The sequence below is a fragment of the Harmonia axyridis genome, chromosome 4 (genome assembly GCF_914767665.1).
Source record: "Harmonia axyridis chromosome 4, icHarAxyr1.1, whole genome shotgun sequence".
Taxonomy (NCBI): Eukaryota; Metazoa; Arthropoda; class Insecta; order Coleoptera; family Coccinellidae; genus Harmonia; species Harmonia axyridis.
Genome location: NC_059504.1, coordinates 9,433,415 through 9,454,193, shown reverse-complemented (window position 1 = coordinate 9,454,193; position 20,779 = coordinate 9,433,415). Strand labels below are relative to the sequence as shown.

General features: G+C 36.3%; 1 protein-coding gene across 8 annotated transcripts in view; it reads right to left on the bottom strand.

Moving 5' to 3' along the window:
* The window catches only part of LOC123679232 (neural-cadherin), a 473,272-nt gene that overhangs the window by 49,778 nt on the left and 402,715 nt on the right, over nucleotides 1-20,779 (bottom strand). For 6 of the 8 annotated variants that reach the window (XM_045616696.1, XM_045616701.1, XM_045616693.1 and 3 more), the window contains 2 exons: nucleotides 18,044-18,159; nucleotides 1,366-1,530 (listed from right to left, as the gene is read on the bottom strand). In XM_045616696.1, coding sequence (XP_045472652.1) covers nucleotides 1,366-1,530; nucleotides 18,044-18,159 — 281 coding nt within the window. The remainder of the gene's footprint in view (nucleotides 1-1,365; nucleotides 1,531-18,043; nucleotides 18,160-20,779) is intronic. The other 2 variants (XM_045616694.1, XM_045616699.1) reach the window with 1 other exon arrangement.

Below are 20,779 nucleotides of genomic sequence, written 5' to 3'. Positions count from 1 at the left end.
GCGGCTTTATTGAAATCGATGCTTGCCCTCGAATAATTCGATCTTATGAAATCTATTCTAGTAGTTTCATCGAACAACGGAACAGTTCCGATTCTTATCCTTTTGATTTATGAAGCTACACGGAAGTTTAACTAGGGTAGGAAAGTTGGGGAAAAAGGATGAACTTTCAACAAGAGATTTATGGATTTTTTTTTCGGCGATCCTTCTTTCAGGTATTATCTTACAATGTTGAGAACTCCAACTGATATAGGGCAATTCATTCTTCAGAATAATGAGGCTGAAAATTCATCTTCAAAAACAGGAATAGCTGAAGTCATTTTCCAACAACTTTGAATAATTGATATAATTTTTTTAGGGGAAAAGTTTCTAGGGGAAAGTTTTGCGAAATATGGGCATTACTTCAAATGGAAATGATTCGAAAGAAGTTTTTAGCAGGTTGTTCTGGTGGTCTTTTAAGAGGATATGAAACAATATTTCTTAACTATGAACAATGTGGGGTTTTGAAAACTTGCTAATGTAAAAAATTCTAATGGCAACTTATTATACCCCATTAAAGAACTGGAAAAGAATACTTCAAAATGATGAAAGGCAAAGCTGAGAAAAATATTGAAAAAATTCGGTTATTTCGTAAAATTAGAAATGCATGATGAATCATTTCTTTATTCATAGGCAATCAGTGGTTCTAGTGAATTATACAAGGATATTCAGAATGTTTTCCATTGCGTGTGTTGATCAAGTTTTTGGTGCCTTAATATGGCAAAACTGTTTCAGTTCTATAGTATTGAAACATTTGCGACTGTTTTTATTCTACCTTTTGAATACACGGAGAATAAATCTCGATATAAAAATTTAAAGAGCAAAATACTGTTGATTCATATTTCCTGAATTAAACTTTCATCTGGCAAAATACCTTTACAGGGGGTCAGTTTTTAGTGGTGGAAGTCTTTCCTCTTACTGATATTGGCAAACATTATTTGAATTACCATATAATAAAAAATCTTCAACAGCCACAAGAAACAAAATTATAATATTAAAAAAAAATGTGAGGGCACCTTTCAAAATAGCAAAGTGATACTTTTTTCTAACAGAAATATATATTTCAGGTACTAATCCATTTTCTGTATATTAATTTATTAGTTTACTCGAACTTCAAAAGCTGTTTGTACCGTAAAAATATCTCATTTAACCCTCTGTCAGAGCTGAATATAAACACACAGCCTACAAGCGGAATAAGGACCAATTAGATGTCCTTCATGCGAACAAATGTGCAGGCAAACAAACATACAGAATAAACAGAATCACAGAAAAAGCACATAACGAACGGAAACGAAAACGCATGCCGTAAAATTATGGGTGGAGACTCGCCCTTAGAACGCTCTTCGGCAAGTTCCTGTCGTCTTCTTCTGTGATCTGAGCTCGGTAGGTAGGTTTTTCGAAGACTGGGGGGTTGTCGTTGACATCTTTGATGTGTATCACAACGGTCGTATAGTTCTCTTTCAGGTTATCCGACGCAGCCAAACGTAACTCATACTGCGAAAAATGTCGAGTTAGGAAAAAGATTTCGAATGTTCAACAATGTGGAGGTGAAAGTCGATCGGTTGTGAAATCTTTTCCGTTTTTTTTACCTAGAAACTCTGGACGTTATACACTGAACATAGAACATATTCAATCGAGAGATTGGAAGTATATTTCAGATTGAAAATTAGTCCTTGATTAATTACCTATTATTCTTCAATTACTGTACCTTATATCACAAGACATATTAATTTACATAGTCGATTAAATAATCAACAATATTCGGAGAATAAATTTCCTTGTAAAAAAGTAGAAAATGATCACAATTATCATAATGAATTGATAATGATAATAACTTTTGTTCTATATTTATTAAATATGAAAGTACAGGGTTTTCCAATATGAATGATACAATTCGAAAGGGTCAGGAGAGTAATATTATGAGTTATTCTTTATCATTTCTTATGTCGTTTGTGTTCTTTAGGTTATGCCATTTAATCATAGAGTAATGCATGCTCCAACAAAGTTTATAAATTTTTTTATCAAAATCAGTATTCATTCGTGGAACTGACAGAAGATTAAGAATATAATTCGTTTAGTAGAGTTCTATTCTATATTTTCTACTATTAAAGTTAAATTTGAAATTTGTACTCTTTTGTCGAGTAAAGATTAATTTGTCTAGAAAACGATGAATAGTGAATTGATTACTTGATTTTTCTGATGTACAAACAATTTTATTACTTTCAGCAGTGGCTCTGTATGGGTTTTGCATTGACTATTTTTGGAGAAAAAGAAAGTGTTACGACACTGCTTCTTCTCGAATTAAAAATAATTTTTGAAATTTTTATTCATTGTTGAACAAATTTCATTCCCATGTTTTCCTTTTTCTGACGCATGGTTTTCTCTTAAACAAATTCAAATTATGGACAATTCAGGCACAATTTTCTCAAAAGTGTCATAGGGTGATTTTTCTAGGGAAATTGTATTTTTCGAATGTATTTAGTTTTGTTTGATATCAAATGATAACTGATTCTGTACCTCATTGTTGAGTGCCAATAAATGGAGATATTAATTCAATTTCAGCCAATACGCAAGTTATTTCAACGAAATGGTTATTCTAGGAAATTTCTCCCTGAAGTTAAACGATTTGTATTTTTTTGAGGGGAAAACCATATGCCAGACAGAGTAAAATCAGAAATGAATGAGGGTTTCGAAAATAATTTTCAATTCGAGAAAATGCAGTGTAGTAGGTAATATTTTTTCTCCCAATATAATCAATGCAAAACACACGCCGACGCCACTGATAAAGATAATGAAACTGTTTGTGCATCAGAAAATGTATCTTGATGTAGTGAAAATGTGAAACGAATTCGATAGAAATATCTGCAATAGCATCATCGTTCCTATGAAAAACAGCTTTTTTTGGATAATTTATCACCCTGAATCCCAAAGGTTAGAACGTTTATGAAATACAATTATATGAAGCTCCTAATAGTCGCTTAAAAATTAGCATATCATCAATAATCACCCTGTATAATGTCATATATCGAAAGGAGCAAGATGAAACCAAACAGAAATGCATTTATTATTTCAATACATTTTTTCCTCACTATAATTGCTCCTAATAGGTGATAAATGATATTGTGTTGAAACTATCACGTCATTCCATGTTTTCATGACATGTCACTTTGCAGGTTAATTGAGTGTTTGTATTCTATAATAACGGTTTGGATGTACAAGCGACATTTCATGGAAAATTACATGAACATGAATTTCAACACACGCCAATACCCCTGAAACGAAAATGTTTTCCTCATTTGAATTATAATAATACTTATTTCGATGTTAGAAGTTCCCGTATTTTTTTAATATCTAATTTTGATACATGCAATAACATTTCGAGAGTGAAAATATAAAGTTGTTACGTTATGTCAATTCTTCTCCAAATTTTTCTTTCTAAAATGGCTGAAATATCCTGTTTTTATTTCCTCTCTGATTCGAATCCATGGAGCATAAAGTGCGGTTGGTTTCACCATAATATAAAATCCCAATTTCGCGAATTGTCTTGTGATGTTATTTTGAAAGGGAATATAAGATCTCACTGAGTAGTAAACTCTGGAAGCATCCCGATAACGTAAGGTTTAAAGAGTGCTCTTTATAGGCACCATTCTCAAACGATAATGTAGAAGAATAATGGCGCTGCTCAAATTCCCAAAAGGACGCTGTTTCATTCCCTATACCTGAAAGTGCCGTCGCAAAAACGCAGTAAGAATAAAAGCTTCCTTTCCAATGAGAACGGAAAATATGTAATAAGTTCGGACGTATATTAGCGTGAATATTTTGGAGAAGAAAGAAGCTGGGTAACATATTTTTGCCGTTTCCGTATTCCGCTGTTTACCCAGAATCCCCGTTCAGACTCGTATTATTTTTTTTTTTCGGCTCTAACGAGAAGTTCCTGAGCAAGTTCTAATTGGATTCTAGTTGGTTCAGACTTTTCGGAAGTTTGCACTAGTGAGTTATATCATTCGACTCTTTGTTTATGCTGTAGCTATTTTCCGCGTGTGTCCTAGGCAAGTCTGATGTGAGCTAGTTTGTTAGTTCACCAATTATCTCTTTCGGAAGTTTGAACTATAACTGTAGTTCTTCGTTACAAGTGGGTGAATCGAATTATGATATCCCTAGGCGGATTAAGTAGGTTATGGAGACATTCGGAGTTTATGTCTGTACAACAGGGCTGGAACGAGGAAAATACACTGGATATTCTCATTCAAGGTTAATATGTAGAGAACATAAGAACTTTTACAAAATTATATTGCTCATGATTGATTGCTCACGAATCTGTAAATCTTATAGATTTACATTTAGTTTTGTTTATTTATAATTTATAAGTTTCAACGTTCATCTGTTCTTGTATTAGTTTCCTATATTTTCTGATGACTACAAATTTTGAAGAAGACATATTTAACATCAGGTCACAGACTGTAACTACTGATAGGTGTTACTGACTCATCAGAGATTTATTCCATTTCCATTACTTTTGTCATGATCTCATCAATCTCCTGAATAAATATCAAACTCAGTAATCTTGGCGCTGATACATATTCCAAACAAAAAAAAATTTGTAAACATAACGCCATCGAAATATTAGTCGATTTTTGTCTGCATCATAAAGTTCTTATCAATTAAACATGTCAGCTTACGAGTCAAATTCTCGTCATTTGCGGGAGGATTCAATTTTCTGCATTAATATGAAGAAATCTCCGGCTAAGGCTCATCCAAAGCTCTCAAATACCTTTGGTGAGGCAGCTATTAGTGAAAGAACGTCGAGAGTGATTTCAACGCTTCAAGAACGGTGACTTTGACGTCGAAGGCCAGTGGAAGAGAGAAGGTTTTCGAAAATGCAGAATTGGAGGCATTACTTAATCAAGACTCGTGTCAAACGCAACAAGAATTGTCAGGTTCATTGGGAGTGACGCAAAAACCCATTTCAAAACGCCTGAAAGTCATGGGAATGATTCAGAAACAAGGAAATTGGGTGTCGTACGAGTTGAAGCCGAGAGATGTTGAACGGCGTTTGTTTGCTTTTAAACAGCTGTTTGCAAGACGAAGACAGGAGGGATTTCTGCATTGCAATGTGACTGAAGACGGTTCCAAGGTCACGCTCAGTATTTGGCGTGACCAGCTCGGCGTAGAGAATTACGAGTTGTTCAAACCGACTGACACAAAAACAGGCGATAGTTATCGAACGCAAATGATGCGTTTGAGTCGAGCATTGAAAGTCAAATGGCCGCAATATAACTGAAGACATGATGAAGTAATTTTACAGCATGACAATGCTCGATGTTGCGAAAGTGGTCAAGACATACTTGGAAACGTTGAAATGGAAGTCCTACTTCACCTGCCGTATTCTACGCTGACCGAAAGATGAAAGAAATTAGTGGCCAGCGATGGACAATACTTTGCATCATGAATGCAGTTTTTTACAGTAAAGCCTCGAATTCCGGAAAAAACGGCGGAAACAAAGTTGTACGCCTATGTACATATGTAGGTACATACAGGGTGTCTGTTGACCAGTGAGACAACAGTCGGTTTGAAAATTCTCAGAATTCCCGGAAACATTCTGTATCTCAAGAAAGACATCACCGATCTGACATTAAATATCATTTCCAGACTCTCAAAGATATCCTCTACCTGAACTCCGTCCAATTGGTCACCAGCCACCGTGTATTTCATCATTTCGAACAACGTTTAGCATCTATTCCACCAGAAGCGGATAATCTCAGTTTCCAGGAAGATCAAACCGAAATGATCAAGGGAACCAGAATCGTAACATGGGCGAGGGACATTTCAACAAACAGAATGGCATTGTTCGAAAGGCATCCGAAATCCAAAGGGCTATGTATGCTTTGTAAACCTGCGGGGCTTTGGACCTTGTGCTTCAACGGCTGGAATGTTTTGTGAGCTTATTCCTGTGGCGTATTTATCACTGTAGATAAATGCAGAACGTGGAAGTCTTTATGGAAATTTCAAGAGATTTTGAAACGAATGGTAGCGCAGCTGGGCAATGAAAATCGATAACTGTCTTCATTCAGGGATTTGTTTGTGAAGACGCATAGAGTTGAGGCCCCTTGAATTGCTCTGGACAGGAGTGCGGTTCCATAGAAACTGAGTTCAATGGGAATGTGACGTGCTTTATACGGAATTTATAATTGAGTTATGAATAATATACATTTACGCTATACGATGTCACTAAGTTTGCGTGAAGTTTAGAGGAATTCTCTAGTAGCAAAACTATATTAACTGACACAGAAACTGCAACACTTAGAAGGAGCTGTTTAAATCCAATTTTTTTTTTTGTGAAAGAAAGATAGTATAGCAAGGAGTAAATGATTGAAATTTGGAGGAAAAACGAAGGGGTTTACAACTTTTTTTTAATGAATTTGTTAATAATGTGTTTGTCTACCGCGATTACCTACACACTCCCCAACACGTCTCGGCATTGATACAATAAGATCGTCTATTTCCTCTTGAGAGATACTATCCCAAGCTACCTGTACTTCATGTCTCAGAGCCACCAAAGTCCGTGGGGGTTGGGGTAAATTTCCAAGACTTTATTATTATTATTAGAACTCTTTATTGCATAAAAGGTTGTACAATAGTTTGTTAAAAAAAAGTGCAAAAGGCGAGCATATCGCAAAGCGATATCTTCCTGCCAACCTTTAACCCATGATGTCCAAAACATGCTCTATGGGCGAAAAACCGGGGGATCTGGGTGTCCATGGCAAAATATTCACATGGGTCGCTTCGAAAAAGTTTAAACTAACTCTGGCAACATAAGGTCTGGCATTATCTTGGTGAAATATTGGATTCTCGAGCCGGTTAAGGTGAGGGAGAACATATGGCTCCACTATTTCTTGAAGGTAACGCAGCGCTGTCATGTTACCTCGAATGAAGACTAAGCGTGGTCTAGTTGCATGTGCAACAGCACCTCATATCATAACGCCTACTGTCCGGTGTACATGACGTTCAAAATTAAACTGAGGTTCACGTCTTTCTTCCCGACGTCGCCTAACCCTTCTTCGGCCATGATGTGCATTCAAGGAGAATCGAGATTCATCAGAAAAGACGACCTGATGCCATTCCACATTCCAATGTTGACGTTCTTTCATATGGATGCTCTCCTCATTTTTCTTATTTTTTTCCATTTTTCACACTGAATCATGATATTCTTCGAGACTGAATGCATAATTGGTGAAACTCCTGCGGGATTCGCTCAAAGTGCAAACGTGAAACTTCACAAACCTCTCAATTACATACAACATCTCTAAATTCGTAGCACTTTTTTCGTTCCCAAAACAATTATTATTACCAAAGATGAAAACCTACCCAGTCGACCTCCATTTACCCATAGAGTGAGGAATGTCCATATAAAAGTCTTCAAACGCAAAGATCAAAGAATGGAACTTTGTCCGTAATTACGTTGGATCCAATCTAGCTGTGGAAATTAGCAGGAAGAAGAGTGGGAATTCGCCATGCGATAAAAGTTAAATCCGTTCTGGAAACGTTTGAGAGGACACTCTGTTGAGGAAAATAGAAACTTGGAACTTTATTTTCTCGATTAGTTTTTGGTTGTGAAATTTAAATACCCGTAAATGATGAAATTCAAGTGAAATGGATTTTGAAACTAACCAAAAAACATTATGTTTATTATATTTTTATTTCTTTCGGCGTTTCGCAATAGATGGCTGTAGCAGTAAGTGGTAGTCGAAATGAATAGAAGTTAGTTAGTTAGTTAGCTTCACATCCTTACTCATTTTAATTTAACTTGGCTTATTTTCCATTCCGAAAAATTTATAATAATTACAAACACATAAAGATTGTTAAATTCATTCAAATATGTTTTGAGTAAACATGCATTATCCTGCTGGACATTCTGCTCCGTTGGCACAATTATTTTCGGAACTATAGAGAGCATGTTATCATCATGAATTCAATTTTAATGGGGTCCCAAAATTACGAACGTATATGCAATTGTGTTGCATATAGCTTCTGAATGTCGAAAACCCAAATTTAATCAGAATTATAATTATAACCTTATTCTGAATTCATAACAATCTGTTGATCAATCGTAATCCCACTTGGTTTAAATGATCGCAGTCAACATAAATTTAGACAAAATAACCTCGACCTATATTCTGTAAATTGGCAGCTATCGTGTCAGTCCGATGACGTCAACTGTCAGATAATGTCTCGAGAGAAGAATAAGCCACCATCATGTTCTGAAAAAATATATTTCCCAAATATATTCGATGACAAGTTTTAGGCATTTCCAACAAGCATCGTCTTCATTAGACTTTTTGAGGGAAAATCAAAGAACAGGGTTATTACAGAGTGGACCTTAAATACAAATGAAACCATAAGTGACCAAAGAACGGAATTCAAAGGATACAGAAAAACTTTTCCATTTACATAATTTATAATATTTCCTCCAAAGAAACTCCTAATACTATATCACTTCATATGTAAGATCTATTGGTTATTACTCCACATGGGTGTTAACTGAAAAGCGATATCCCTTCTAGCTGTCAGAAATAAACTGCTTCCATTGAAAAATCCTCGGAAAAACTTTTCAACATACCGCTCAGAGGATTACGGAAAAACTTGTGGAAAACATCTTTATCCCAAACTTTCGCATTAGGTGAAACCACTGTCGATTTATCCTGATTTTGTAGAGGTTCCTCTTATAATTAATCAAGTGCAAGGAATGAATTAATGAGTATTAAATTTCATTCGTATGTACGGGATACTCCTGTTGCTCCATCAGTGGGGTATTCTTTCCAATACTAATACATCGAAAGTGCGTTCCTGTAGGAAAGACATCAAAGGCCCTGAACACAACAAATTTCTGGTCGCACCACTGATAAGGAAAACACTGTTCTAATTCAGGCCAAAAATATTATTGTTATGAAATGCTAGTTCAGCGTTTGATAGCAATGTGAAATCGACATGTCACATTCAGGCTTTGTTGATTGAGGTCAGATAGACGCTAGAGTGAAATTTCATCAATTGCGAATATTCTGTTTACTAACATTAATTCATACAAGAGAATTCACAAGAATCTTTTGCCAAATTTCTGGAAACTACGTTTCATCCGGTTCTGAAGGAATATATTCCTCAAATATCTTTGATGGCATATTTCTAGGAACTGATTTTTGTGAAATTTCAAAGAACTCGAACACTGCTGAGTTGATGCGTAAATGCAGAAGAAACCATTAGTTCCATTGATGGGATCTGTAGCGTTCTCAACAAAGAACAGGATTCAAAGGATACAGAAAACTTTTCCAGTTACATCACCTGGAAAATTCCCTCCGAAGAGACTCCCAATATTCAATATAACTTCATATGAGATATCTTTGAATACATCTCTGGTTTTTTCTCCATGTAGGTGGGTGTTATCTGAAAAACGTTATCGCCTCTAGCGGTCAGAAATACACTGCTTCTATTGAAAATCCTTTCGATATTCCGCTTCAAGGATTACGAAAAGCCTGCGGAAAACATCTCCATTCCAAGCTTTCGCATCAATCGAAGCCTCTCTCGATTCATCCGGATTTTGTCTGGGTTCCTTGTATAATTAACCAAGTGCAATAAATGAATTGATGAGTATCAAATTCTATTCGTATGTACGAGATACTCCTGATGCTCCATCAGTGACACATCATGGTCGCGATAAGGAGTTCTTTCCAATACTGATACATCGAAAGTGCGTTCCTGTAGGAAAGATCAAAGGCCCTGAACACCACAATATCATGTTCCACCACTGATGAGGATACCACTGTTCTAATTCAGGCCAAATACGTTATTATGTTATGAAATGTGAGTTCAGCGTTTGATAGCAATGTGGATGTAGAAGAGAATCGACATGTCACATTCAGGCTTTGTGGATTGGGGTCAGACAGACACTGGAGTGAAATTTCAACAATTGTGAATATTTCTGTTCACTAACTTTATTTCATATGAGAAAATTCACCAGGATCTAATGCCAAATTTCTTTAAAATTGTGTTCCATCGAGTTCTGAAGGATTCTATTCCTCAAATGTCTTTGATGGCATTTTTCTAGGCATTTCCAACAAGTGTGTCATCTGACTTTTGTGAAATTTCAAAGAGCTTTATTACTGCAGGGTGGATGCGTAAATGCAAAAAAAAAACATTAGTTCCATTATGGGATCTGAAGCGTTCTCGACAAGGGACAAGATTCAAAGGATACAGAAAACTTTTCCAGTCACATCACCTGGAAAATTCCCTCCGAAGAAACTCCCAATATTCAATATGACTTCATAGTTGAGATTCGTGAATATATCTCTGATTCTTCCTACATATAGATAGTTGTTATCGCCTTTAGCGGTCAGAAATACACTGTCTCTATTGAAAAACCGATATTTCGCTTTGGGGATTACGGAAAAGCCTGCGGAAAACATCTCCATTCCAAACTTTCGCATCATCCGAAGCCTCTCTCGATTCATCCGGATTTTGTCCGGGTTCCTCGTATAATTAATCAAGTGCAATAAATGAATTAATGAGTGTTAATTTCATTCGTATGTACGAGACACGCTTGATGCGCCATCAGTGTCAGCTCCATCACCCTAGGGGTCCATTCTGTTGATAGGTATTTACTTATTCCAGAATTCGACTGGATAATAAGTCTTGTCAGCGAACCGTGCTGAAATGATGGGAATATCAATTGTTTAATGTTATTAATTCAGCGCCATGTTTGCATTATGCTGGATAATTTTCAACGCATAGGACGAGGGCTGATCAGCTAATGCGTTATGGGCTGCTGGTTTTAGCCGGATGAATGATTGATAATAACATATTTGTTATACAAGGGATTATTGAATCAATGATAAACAGGGTGTGCTGAATGGTTTTCGTGTTGGAGCTATTGCGGGACAAACATTTAGTGACAATGTTGGGGATTTTCGAATTTTGTACCGAGAATTATATCTGAAACGATAAGGTTCGACTCACTGACCAGGAATCAATCCTTAAATTCTATTATCTTCGTCTGCCGTCCTTCCGTATACAAGATTATATTTTTTCGATTTTTTTCACAGGTAAAATTGAATGCTCGAATGGTATTTGACAAGACTAGTTCATGAGAGCATAGTTATTTGTTATCAAAGGTATTATAATTTTTGGTGACAACAGCTGTCAAGTTTTGTCATAGAGTCATAGAGTAATAAACATAGATAGAGGTAGTATAAGCAATTTTCAAATGTCCCCAACATGGTTAGATTACGTTGTCGGATTGTGATATATTTTCAAACCCACAATTTTACTATATCGTTATGAATGTATATCATATTGAATGAAATATATTTATTGATGTGATTCCCGATTAAATATGCAAATTTGATATTTGGAATCTGATATTTTTCCTAATTGACGAATTTATGATAAGCAGAATATTTTTTACTTTCTGTATCTACCTGCTGAAATCCAAGGTATCACAACTTTTGCTCTCCTAGTGTCATTGGTTGTTTCATGTCGTTTGATGCGCTTGAAGTTTGTTTTCTGAATTTCTGATATAATTAGGTATTTATTTCAATATATTTGAGTTATGATGAAACGTTGATTCACTATGGGACATAAGAAGTGCGTTCTTTGTGGAGAAATTGGTGAATTGAGTAAAATATCGTATCACTGATATGTTTTCATTTCTGCGCGCTTCATATCAAATTTGATAGTTCATGTTGGGGACAAAATTTGCTTACTGAAAATTACATGTGCCCCCTCTATCCACGTTTATTCTTCTGAGGCCTCGAGTATACTGGAAAACACTGCTGACAGGTGCTGTCATAATGTTTTTCCATCTAGAAGCCATTTTTAATTCGAAATTGAGCATTCGTGGATGAAATAAGCGTATTATTTTTCACTGATACTCCCTTCTGGATTACTGTTGCTAGGATTGTGAGTCTTGCCTGTTATGTTGAGGGATTCTGCGTGTTGATATTAAATAAAAACTTCAAAGCCATGCAAAATACAAATAAGAAAAGTTATGTGGTCTCAAAGAGTCGTATAAATGATTCTTCAATTCATAAACATTATATTCTGAGCGGAACACTTAAATTCCGAAAATATTCAAGCTAGATCTTTGATGCGGTGTAAAATTCTAGATATGAATATTTAATTCATTGATCTATCACTTTAAATATTTATGTGGGGGTCGTAATCTCGTGCTAGGAGGAAAAATACGGTATAACAAATGATTTTTGTACCAAATTTCATATGAATAGCTCTTAATGCTCCTTACAAAAACTTCTTCTCATTGGATTTTATGATTCTACACATTCTAAAACGTAAGCTATGGAAATTTCATGGATGGTTCACATTTATTGTCAAAAGAACAATTCCAAAAGTTTCTTATTGAAAATGATAATTTATGAGGTACAATACGAAAATTACACAACACAATTCCAGATGCACACCAGTAGATATAAGTGAAATTCAAAAAAATTAGACCACATTCTCGCCGTTGATAAAAGTATCAAAAACCGCACAAATTGGAATCCCCAATTCCATTTTGAATACAAAGCGTAACGAGCAGAGCGCGCCAACTTCCTACATCCGCAGAAGTTCGAGCAGACGGAGTCTGGAAAAACTAATTTCACACAATTCAATATTTTTATTCCGCCCCTATGGTTTCATACTTCAAAAGGCGCGTTTTCGCTCAGTCCAATTCCTGCTTCCGTTTCGCATCAGCATACCCGTGAAATTATCCCGCTGGTCGAGTCGTGTAAAATGCACAGCTTTCAATTAAATCAATTATTACGCACGTGAATCGAAGCCGTCATACCGCTCGTAATGCTACGGAGAGTTCGAATTTCCATTACGTGCCCCGAGCAGCGATTGATTTTTCGCGTTCTGCGATATTTCGCGAATTGATAACACGTATCTACGAAATGGATTTCGTTTTGGAGACGGAGAACGAACAACTGAGAGCATTCTGCGGCTGACCGCAGAACGTTGCGGCTAGCCGCAACCGCAACCGGAACAATCCGGAACTAATGACATCATTAGTAACAAATTCGTAAGAAATTTACGCTTATTAATCCAATAGATAAAAAAATCCAGGAATAGTATCGACTTCGAGCTTCAGAGCGCTTTATTGACATATGCGTACAATTTTGCTTCTTCCGTTTTTTCCGAAATTCGAAGCTTTATTGTGAAAAACTGATCATGCATCATACATCAGCTGTTTACAAACAAACAAACGTCGTTCAATATCTCCCGACATCAACTCGTACGGCACCCAATTTCCTGGTTTCTGAACCATTCTTATGGCTTTCGTTTTAAAATGGCTAGTTGCGTCACTTCCAATGATCCTGCCAATTCTTGCTGCGTTTGACATGAGTTTCTATCAAGTAATGCCTCCAATTCTGCATCTTCTCTCTTTCACCACCATGCTGGTCTTCGACGTCAGAATCACCGTTCTTGAAGCGTTGAAACCACTCTCGGCCCGACTAATAGCGGCCTCCCTCACCATAGGTATTTGAGAGTATTCGATGAGTCTGATCCGCAGATTTCTTCATTTCAAAACAGAAAATTGAAACCTCCAGCAAATGACGAGAATTTGGCTCGTAAGTTGGCATGTTTAATCGAGAATTACTTTATAATGCAGACACAAATGATAAGAATCAGATTATTAGAGTAAGATTGATATCAACTTTGATATTGTACTACAGAACGGACGAACAGACTCGATAATTACTATTAGTATCACTCTCTAATAGTTTTCGGTAGTAGAAAAAGAAATTAAAGGACATTAATGATTATAAATCATTCACTCGAAAGTAATGCACTTAATCAAAATATGAAGTCCGGAAAAAAAAATTGTAAAGCATGAATTAAAAATCATAATAAATCCATGTTCATTTTAATACAACAACACCCTGAACAACAACATCACATGAAACTAAAATAAAAAAATTCTTTTCAGCAAGCAGATAAACCCCCTAATGAATGCAGTTCGCGGTAGAAAAATTGTGTTTTCGTCCGAAACTAGAAAAACCCTAAATGGAATAACAGGGCTAAAGCAGAGCACGACCGCAACGTGAAAGGTTTCTGTTGTAGTCCAAAACAGGAAATTTCATTTCGCATCTGATTTGGAAACGACCACATAATTATGATAGTTTGAAATGTGCGGAGGTGTGTGTTCATTTCACAACGAGATATCAGGCGGTTCCATTAACTCGGGTAGCCATAACAGATGAATGATGTCCTAAAAGGGGAATACCAGTTAGTGATCAACAGCCTGGCAACCATTCTAAATTTATGCATAGTCGCGAATGCATCCGTAGGAAAAAAAATTTTGTTGTGTAGAAATTAGTTTGTTCAGGCGGTGTAGTTTTTCACTAGAACATAGGAACTAGTTCCGTCAAATTCCTCAGGACATTTTCAAAACCCTAATTGAAAAAATTCCTATCGAACTTCTGTTCTGGCAATATAACCTACCAATATTGGTTTAGTGATTACATAAAATTATTGAGGACGTTAGTCTCCTTCAGTCAATCAAGGCAAAATTTACCTAACAAAATTTCCAACCGTAGGAAATGCCAGAAGACTTCATTTGTTATACTCCAACCAAATGCCGATGATGAGAAATCATCCACTAAGATTACCTAAGTATATTTTAGAATTGGCCAAAGGCAATAAAGTGACTCTACTATGGGTACCACGGCACTTTGGTGTTGAGGAAAACGAAAAAGCCGATGAACTTGTAAAAAGTGCATTAAAGTTAACACCTGCTGCACTTGAGCCTTCCTGTGGACTAGGAAAAGACCTTTATAGGGCAGCGATCCAGCAATAGGAGTTGAATAACTGGATAACCCACTGGACAAACACTTTTGGACTTGAAATTCGTAATGATTTCACCTATCTACGACAGAAAGCTTTAGAAGCTGTCACAAGCTGAGCTTCGGGTGATGGTGGGACTGCTGACGGGGCACTGTCAGCACAAACATCATTTATACCGTATGGGAAAGTCAGCAGATGAGATTTGCAGGCTCTGTGTATCAGAAGCAGAAACAGCTGAATACATGGTATGCAAGAGTCCAGAGCTGGCTGGCCTAAGAACCATTCATATTGGGAAGCCGGTCCTGAATACCCGTGATGTAACAGCCAAGACCCGTGAGGAGGTTGTCAGTTTTATCAACGCCATTGAGGACCTCCTTGGGTTTCCATGAATGAGTGGGATAGAGAACAAAAGGTCGCAGTTCCCGGAAGGCTTCCGGAGCCACAACGACCCCAGTTCGAATAATAATATTCCAGAATAGTGCTCCTACAGCAATATGTAGCAGAAAACTAAAAAATGATATTATTGAGAATTGCACAGAAAACCATTTGGAACCATTTCCATAAGGCATAAGGCAAAAGTTAACGTAAAAAGACAACATGGATCGAATTGCCATCTGCGAATCGCTGCTGAAATCGACCCACTTTTGAATCGGTAGGTGACTAGTGTTGAAGAGTGGATCACTTACGACAACGTCAAGTAAAAACGGCCGTGGTCGGAAACGGTGGGCAAGCTAGAATTATCCGCCAGGAAGGTTATGCTGTGTGTTTGGTAAGATTGGCATGAATTTATCTAATATGAGCTGCTCCCCTACGGCTCAACTGTTAACTCGGAACTGTACTGTCAACGATTAAACCTTCTGAAGGAAGCAATCGTCCAGAAGCGGCCAACTTTGCCCAATAGAAGAGGAATTGTGTTCCATGAGGACAACACCAGGCCACTCACATCGATAGTGATTCGCCAGAAGCTCCGGGAGCTTGGTTGTGAGGTTTTTATGCATCCATCTTATAGTCCAAAAGGGCATCAAGGGATTACTATCTGTTACTATCTAAGGCGAACAATTTTGCTGATGAAAAATTCGCTTCAACAGAAGTTTGTGAAAATTGATTGTCCTTATTTTTTGCCAATAGGGGCAAAGACTTCTATGAGAGAGGCATAATGATATTATCTTCAAAATAGCAACAAGTTATCGAACACAATGGATTTATTTTCACTACACCTTATATAATTTTATATAACGTCGGTTACTTAAGTAAGTGAATTGACCTTAAAACAAACCATTGTTGACGAAGTGAAGTCAAGAAAGTAGGTTATGAAGTCCTTTTGTTCGTTGAAAATCTCCACCAACACAAAGGAATCCATGCATTTAAGGATACCCTGAAAGTTCACCTTGCGTTTCGAGCTGAGGGTTATCTTCAATGGACTTTCATTAATCTTCATTATCAGTTATGCCGTTAGTCGTACTCCACCTAGTTTCGAATTCTGACCAGAAACTAACCGAAACTCGACTAAGCTCCATATAGTACACCTCTATACGTTCCAACTCGTACGGTTTCATTTGAAATTTGCACAGTTGAAAACTTGCGGGTACACAGGCGTAATGTTAATAAATGTACCTAAGCCCCGTTTGTACCCTTCTCAGCCGACATGAAGCCACTCTGGCTTTTCAGCAGTCATAATTTGCGCCATTAGAGGAATGTTTGCGGAATAATTCCGCGGAAAGAAACAATAATTCGAGGTGAATATTTATGTTGTACATCATTTAGGGGATGCTTATTTATGTCGTATCCCCGGAATGGCTTGGCTTTCACGGGTTCTTGAACCTTTGAATTATATTTCCATTATTTATGACGTGGTGGATTAATCCGGGAAAGGATTTATTCAGTTTGATCATTTCGTCGAAATTAGGATTTCGTCTTCAGAATTCTAAAAAAATGAGTGCCAAAAGGGATGTACAGGTTGAGCCCAATTGGACACTTTCGAAAGGGAAGTTCTATTTCTATTCTAGATGGAAAAAAAAATGATGTCACTGTCTGAGGGCCAATTTCCATAAGAATCTGATTGGCGAAAACCGCAACTGTATAGCTGCATCACCAGAAACTATGTAGTTTCTGGGTGTTTTTCGAAAATGTTCATTTTCGTAATATTTTAATAACTTTTTTTCATGTTGAAATTTCTTTATTTCTGTAAGAACATTCTTGAAAAAAATTTTTTCATTGAAAATAATGACGTTGATTGAATTCTCAGTTAACTGATATTTTATGAGATATTGCTATCAGTTTTTTCTAATGGTTCAACTTCTAACTTTTTTGTTTCATTATTTCAACTGAAAGACCTTAAAAATCGTTTCACATTTGAGCTGTCCCCGAAATAAGCAGAGTTTTGGAATGTGTATTTTTGAAATACCGAATGAAAAAAACCGTTCACCAACCTGAGCTTTTCTGGAAAGCTGTAAGTTCTATTCACATTGAATTTAGTAGAATTGATTTTATGTGGAAAAAATCGAGAAAACAAATTCGAAAATACTCATTACTCGGAAATAGGGGTTCATGGCTTGACTTGATATTCAAGCTACTTGGCTCAAGCTCAAGTACCTTGAGCTTGACTTGAAACCAACCCAAAATCAAGTCAAGTAATAGTTTTCCAATGTTGAATCCGTACTCGGAAACTTTACACAACACATTTATAAATTTCTGTTGTGATGATTCCAAATATCATATTTTTTATCGTTTGACCCGGGTTCGAATTCCACCTCTCTATATTCGCTATATTTTTTTTCACATTTTCAATTTCATTATTTTCATCACGAACCGATTCATCCAACATTGAAAGAGGAAATAATTAAGTATAGTGTCATATTTGCATTGTTTTGCTGACATGTGCCAGCAGAACAGCTTTATTAATTTATGTTCATTCTCGAAAAATTCTTGAGTATCCATTCGAGCAGCATTTTTTCGACATAATCATTTTCACCAATTTGAAAAGAGTTTTGATTTTTATTTCAGTGTATACCTCGAGTTTCTAGGTAAAATCAACACAAACTGGAGAGTTTGTCGAAAAATTATCCTGTTAAAATCCGACAGAAAATCGTAAAAATATCCCGATATCCTTAGCAATACACGACAACCCCATAACACTCTCCTGTAAAAATTCTAGATGTCAAAAGTGAAAACTTACCCGTTTTCTCGTCTCGTAATCTAATGCACCTGCCACGTAAATAGCGCCTGTCATATTTTTGACAGCAAAGGCTCCTCCTATGTTACCGCTTGTGATCTCGTATCGAATACGAGATGCTGTAAAAAAAGAAAATTCATCAAACTTTATTTCAAGTCAGATCAGATTGAGTTTGGGAGATGGGAACATATTTTGGGACAACTGTATGAGAACTAAGTAATTCGAAGGCGTTATACAGCCAGCGAAATGCAACATCTTCACAGCATTTTTATGTAATTAATATGACTTCTCTACTGAGAAGAATTTAAAAAATCATGTAATGATTTAATTAGAGAATAATTCATTTCACTCCAAAGTATTCAGGTCTCAAGAGGATTTTAATCTGAATAAATTGAAATTAAGATTTATATAAGTAAGCGGTTCTAGGAAGGGTTGAAAGCAAACATAAACAATGAAATGCAAAATATGTAACAAATCACTTTTTGGCTTATAATTTTTGGTGCAGATTACATGGGTGTAAACGTAAATAAGGCTCACATTTCGGCTATATTCTATTCAGAAATTGAAACTCCACATATGCTTCAAATAAACTTAATAATTTGCTATTATCGTCTACTAAAGAACATACTTTCTTTCAACTAACAACGACAAGACACCAAAGATCAGTAATTAGTGAATCAATATTTCAGTGTGTGAATAACGATTTCAAGTAGGTGCCGAATAGAACTTCTCTAATAACCCAAACGTTACCTCCTCGTGAAATAATCTTCTTGTGATGAAGTAAACCTCAAACTCGATCTACGCCAAGTTCTCACTTGCTTCTTAATTTATAATTCAATAGCCAGTGGAAGTTAATGAATGCCGTGTACAGTAAGGTTTGATTCTGTAGACCTCATCAAAGTTTGATAGACTATCAGCACCCGACTTCTAATTAGGGATGAAATTAGAACCGGTCCATTTAGGATGATGTAATTATTTCATCAGGACGTTATGGGTTCAGAGTGAGTGAGGATACCAGTCATCAAATATTGATTTGATTGTTTTGGGATCAGATGATCATACAATGAAATATGCAACAGTAACAGTGAGAATTAGAGAATTAGTAGAAGATCATGCATTTTGATATATAAGAACAATCATTTTCTTATAATTGATGGCTTTGAATCTAGAAGTACTTCGGGTGTACCACAAGGATTCTTTCCGGGGCCTCTAATTTTTATAATGCAGCTATATCGGAAACTATTCAAGGTTTTTTTGTATGCTAATGATTTGAAACTATTCCAGTCGCTATTCAGATAACTTCATACTAGTATCTATTCAAAATCCATGATCCTACCTAAACGAGGATATACGAATGGAAAGGAAAACTAATGATTCAGGTGAAGAACATCTACGTGAATTGTCCTGGAGCATCGTATAGAATGCTAAATTGAGAGCTCCAAACTAATCCAATACAAGCAATCTCAGAGTGAAATAATATTTGAATATGAATTCTCTAGAACCTACAATGCCACATTGACTAGCAATATAGCGCACGTAACTTGGGAATTTTGCATGTTCCCCACTATTCATGAAAAATTCTGTTGCAAGTGAGGCGAAGTAGACTGAGAATATAGCCAATATCCGAATGCTAACAGAAGTTCTGCTTTCATTATTTGAACACGACTTACGTATTCATCAAACGGGTATTTTCTCTTTTGCAATTTCAACTTACCCACATATTGGAGCGTGTGAAGGAATAATTATTTCGATCATTGAAGAAGTTTTCACTTATTGGTAGAAGAACAGTAATTCAAGTTGGAGATCAATTTTAATTAATAATGAGATACTGAACGCAAATGAAGATTGATAGAGTTGAAAAGTTTTGTAATATGTGACACAAATAACATAATAAGTCGCAGATCTTATCAGTAAGGTCACATTTTTTATTAGAAAATCGACAGTGATATGTGTGGCTATTTCAATGCTCGTCTAACTTCTCTATACCTTTTCCATAGAATGATTCGTCTGAACTTTCGATATAGGCTTCAATTACGGCAATCTCTTCTTAATTTTTTCAATATCAAAATGAAAGCTCGTATTTGAAAATTCCATTTATACATATGCCTATACATATAGAAGATCTTATCCATATGTGGTGAGCTGTAAACTCAGAAGGTATCAGATCCTTTCACCAATTACTGATTAGCTGATATACCTTGAAACTTGGAAACCTGAATAGAATAAATCATTGAGTAATATTCGTGGGGTTGTATTCAATTCGCAATATTGAAACTCTATTATCAAGGATTATTCCCCTCCTTTATTCCACGTATCTCGAAGAGTATTCAATCAACAAGAAGTTGTGAGCTAAAGATCAAGTATGCACGTGAGCAGTAGAATTGAGCCCGATTTCCGGTCTGAATCGTAGAAAAAAAGGGGATCAAGGGTTAGATGTCAAGCCCCATCCATCCTACGAATGAAAATGGGGTGATCGCATCTCTGACGAAGGTCTTTTCTTGCTTTCCCTTTTGGTTTACCTCATTAGATTGCACGATACGTCCTGGCACACAGTTAATTGGTAGTCAGTCAAACCAAATTAGCCGTCAAGTTGTTTCCTTCGAATTAACTGACTTTCTTAACTAACATCTACCTCTCCCTCTCCCTTATCTCCTGAGAGAATGGTTCCGTTTGATATCAGTCTTCATTCATTGTGTACTTAATTGCCTTGTTGAGTATGGTCTAATTTCGGTCTTTTCA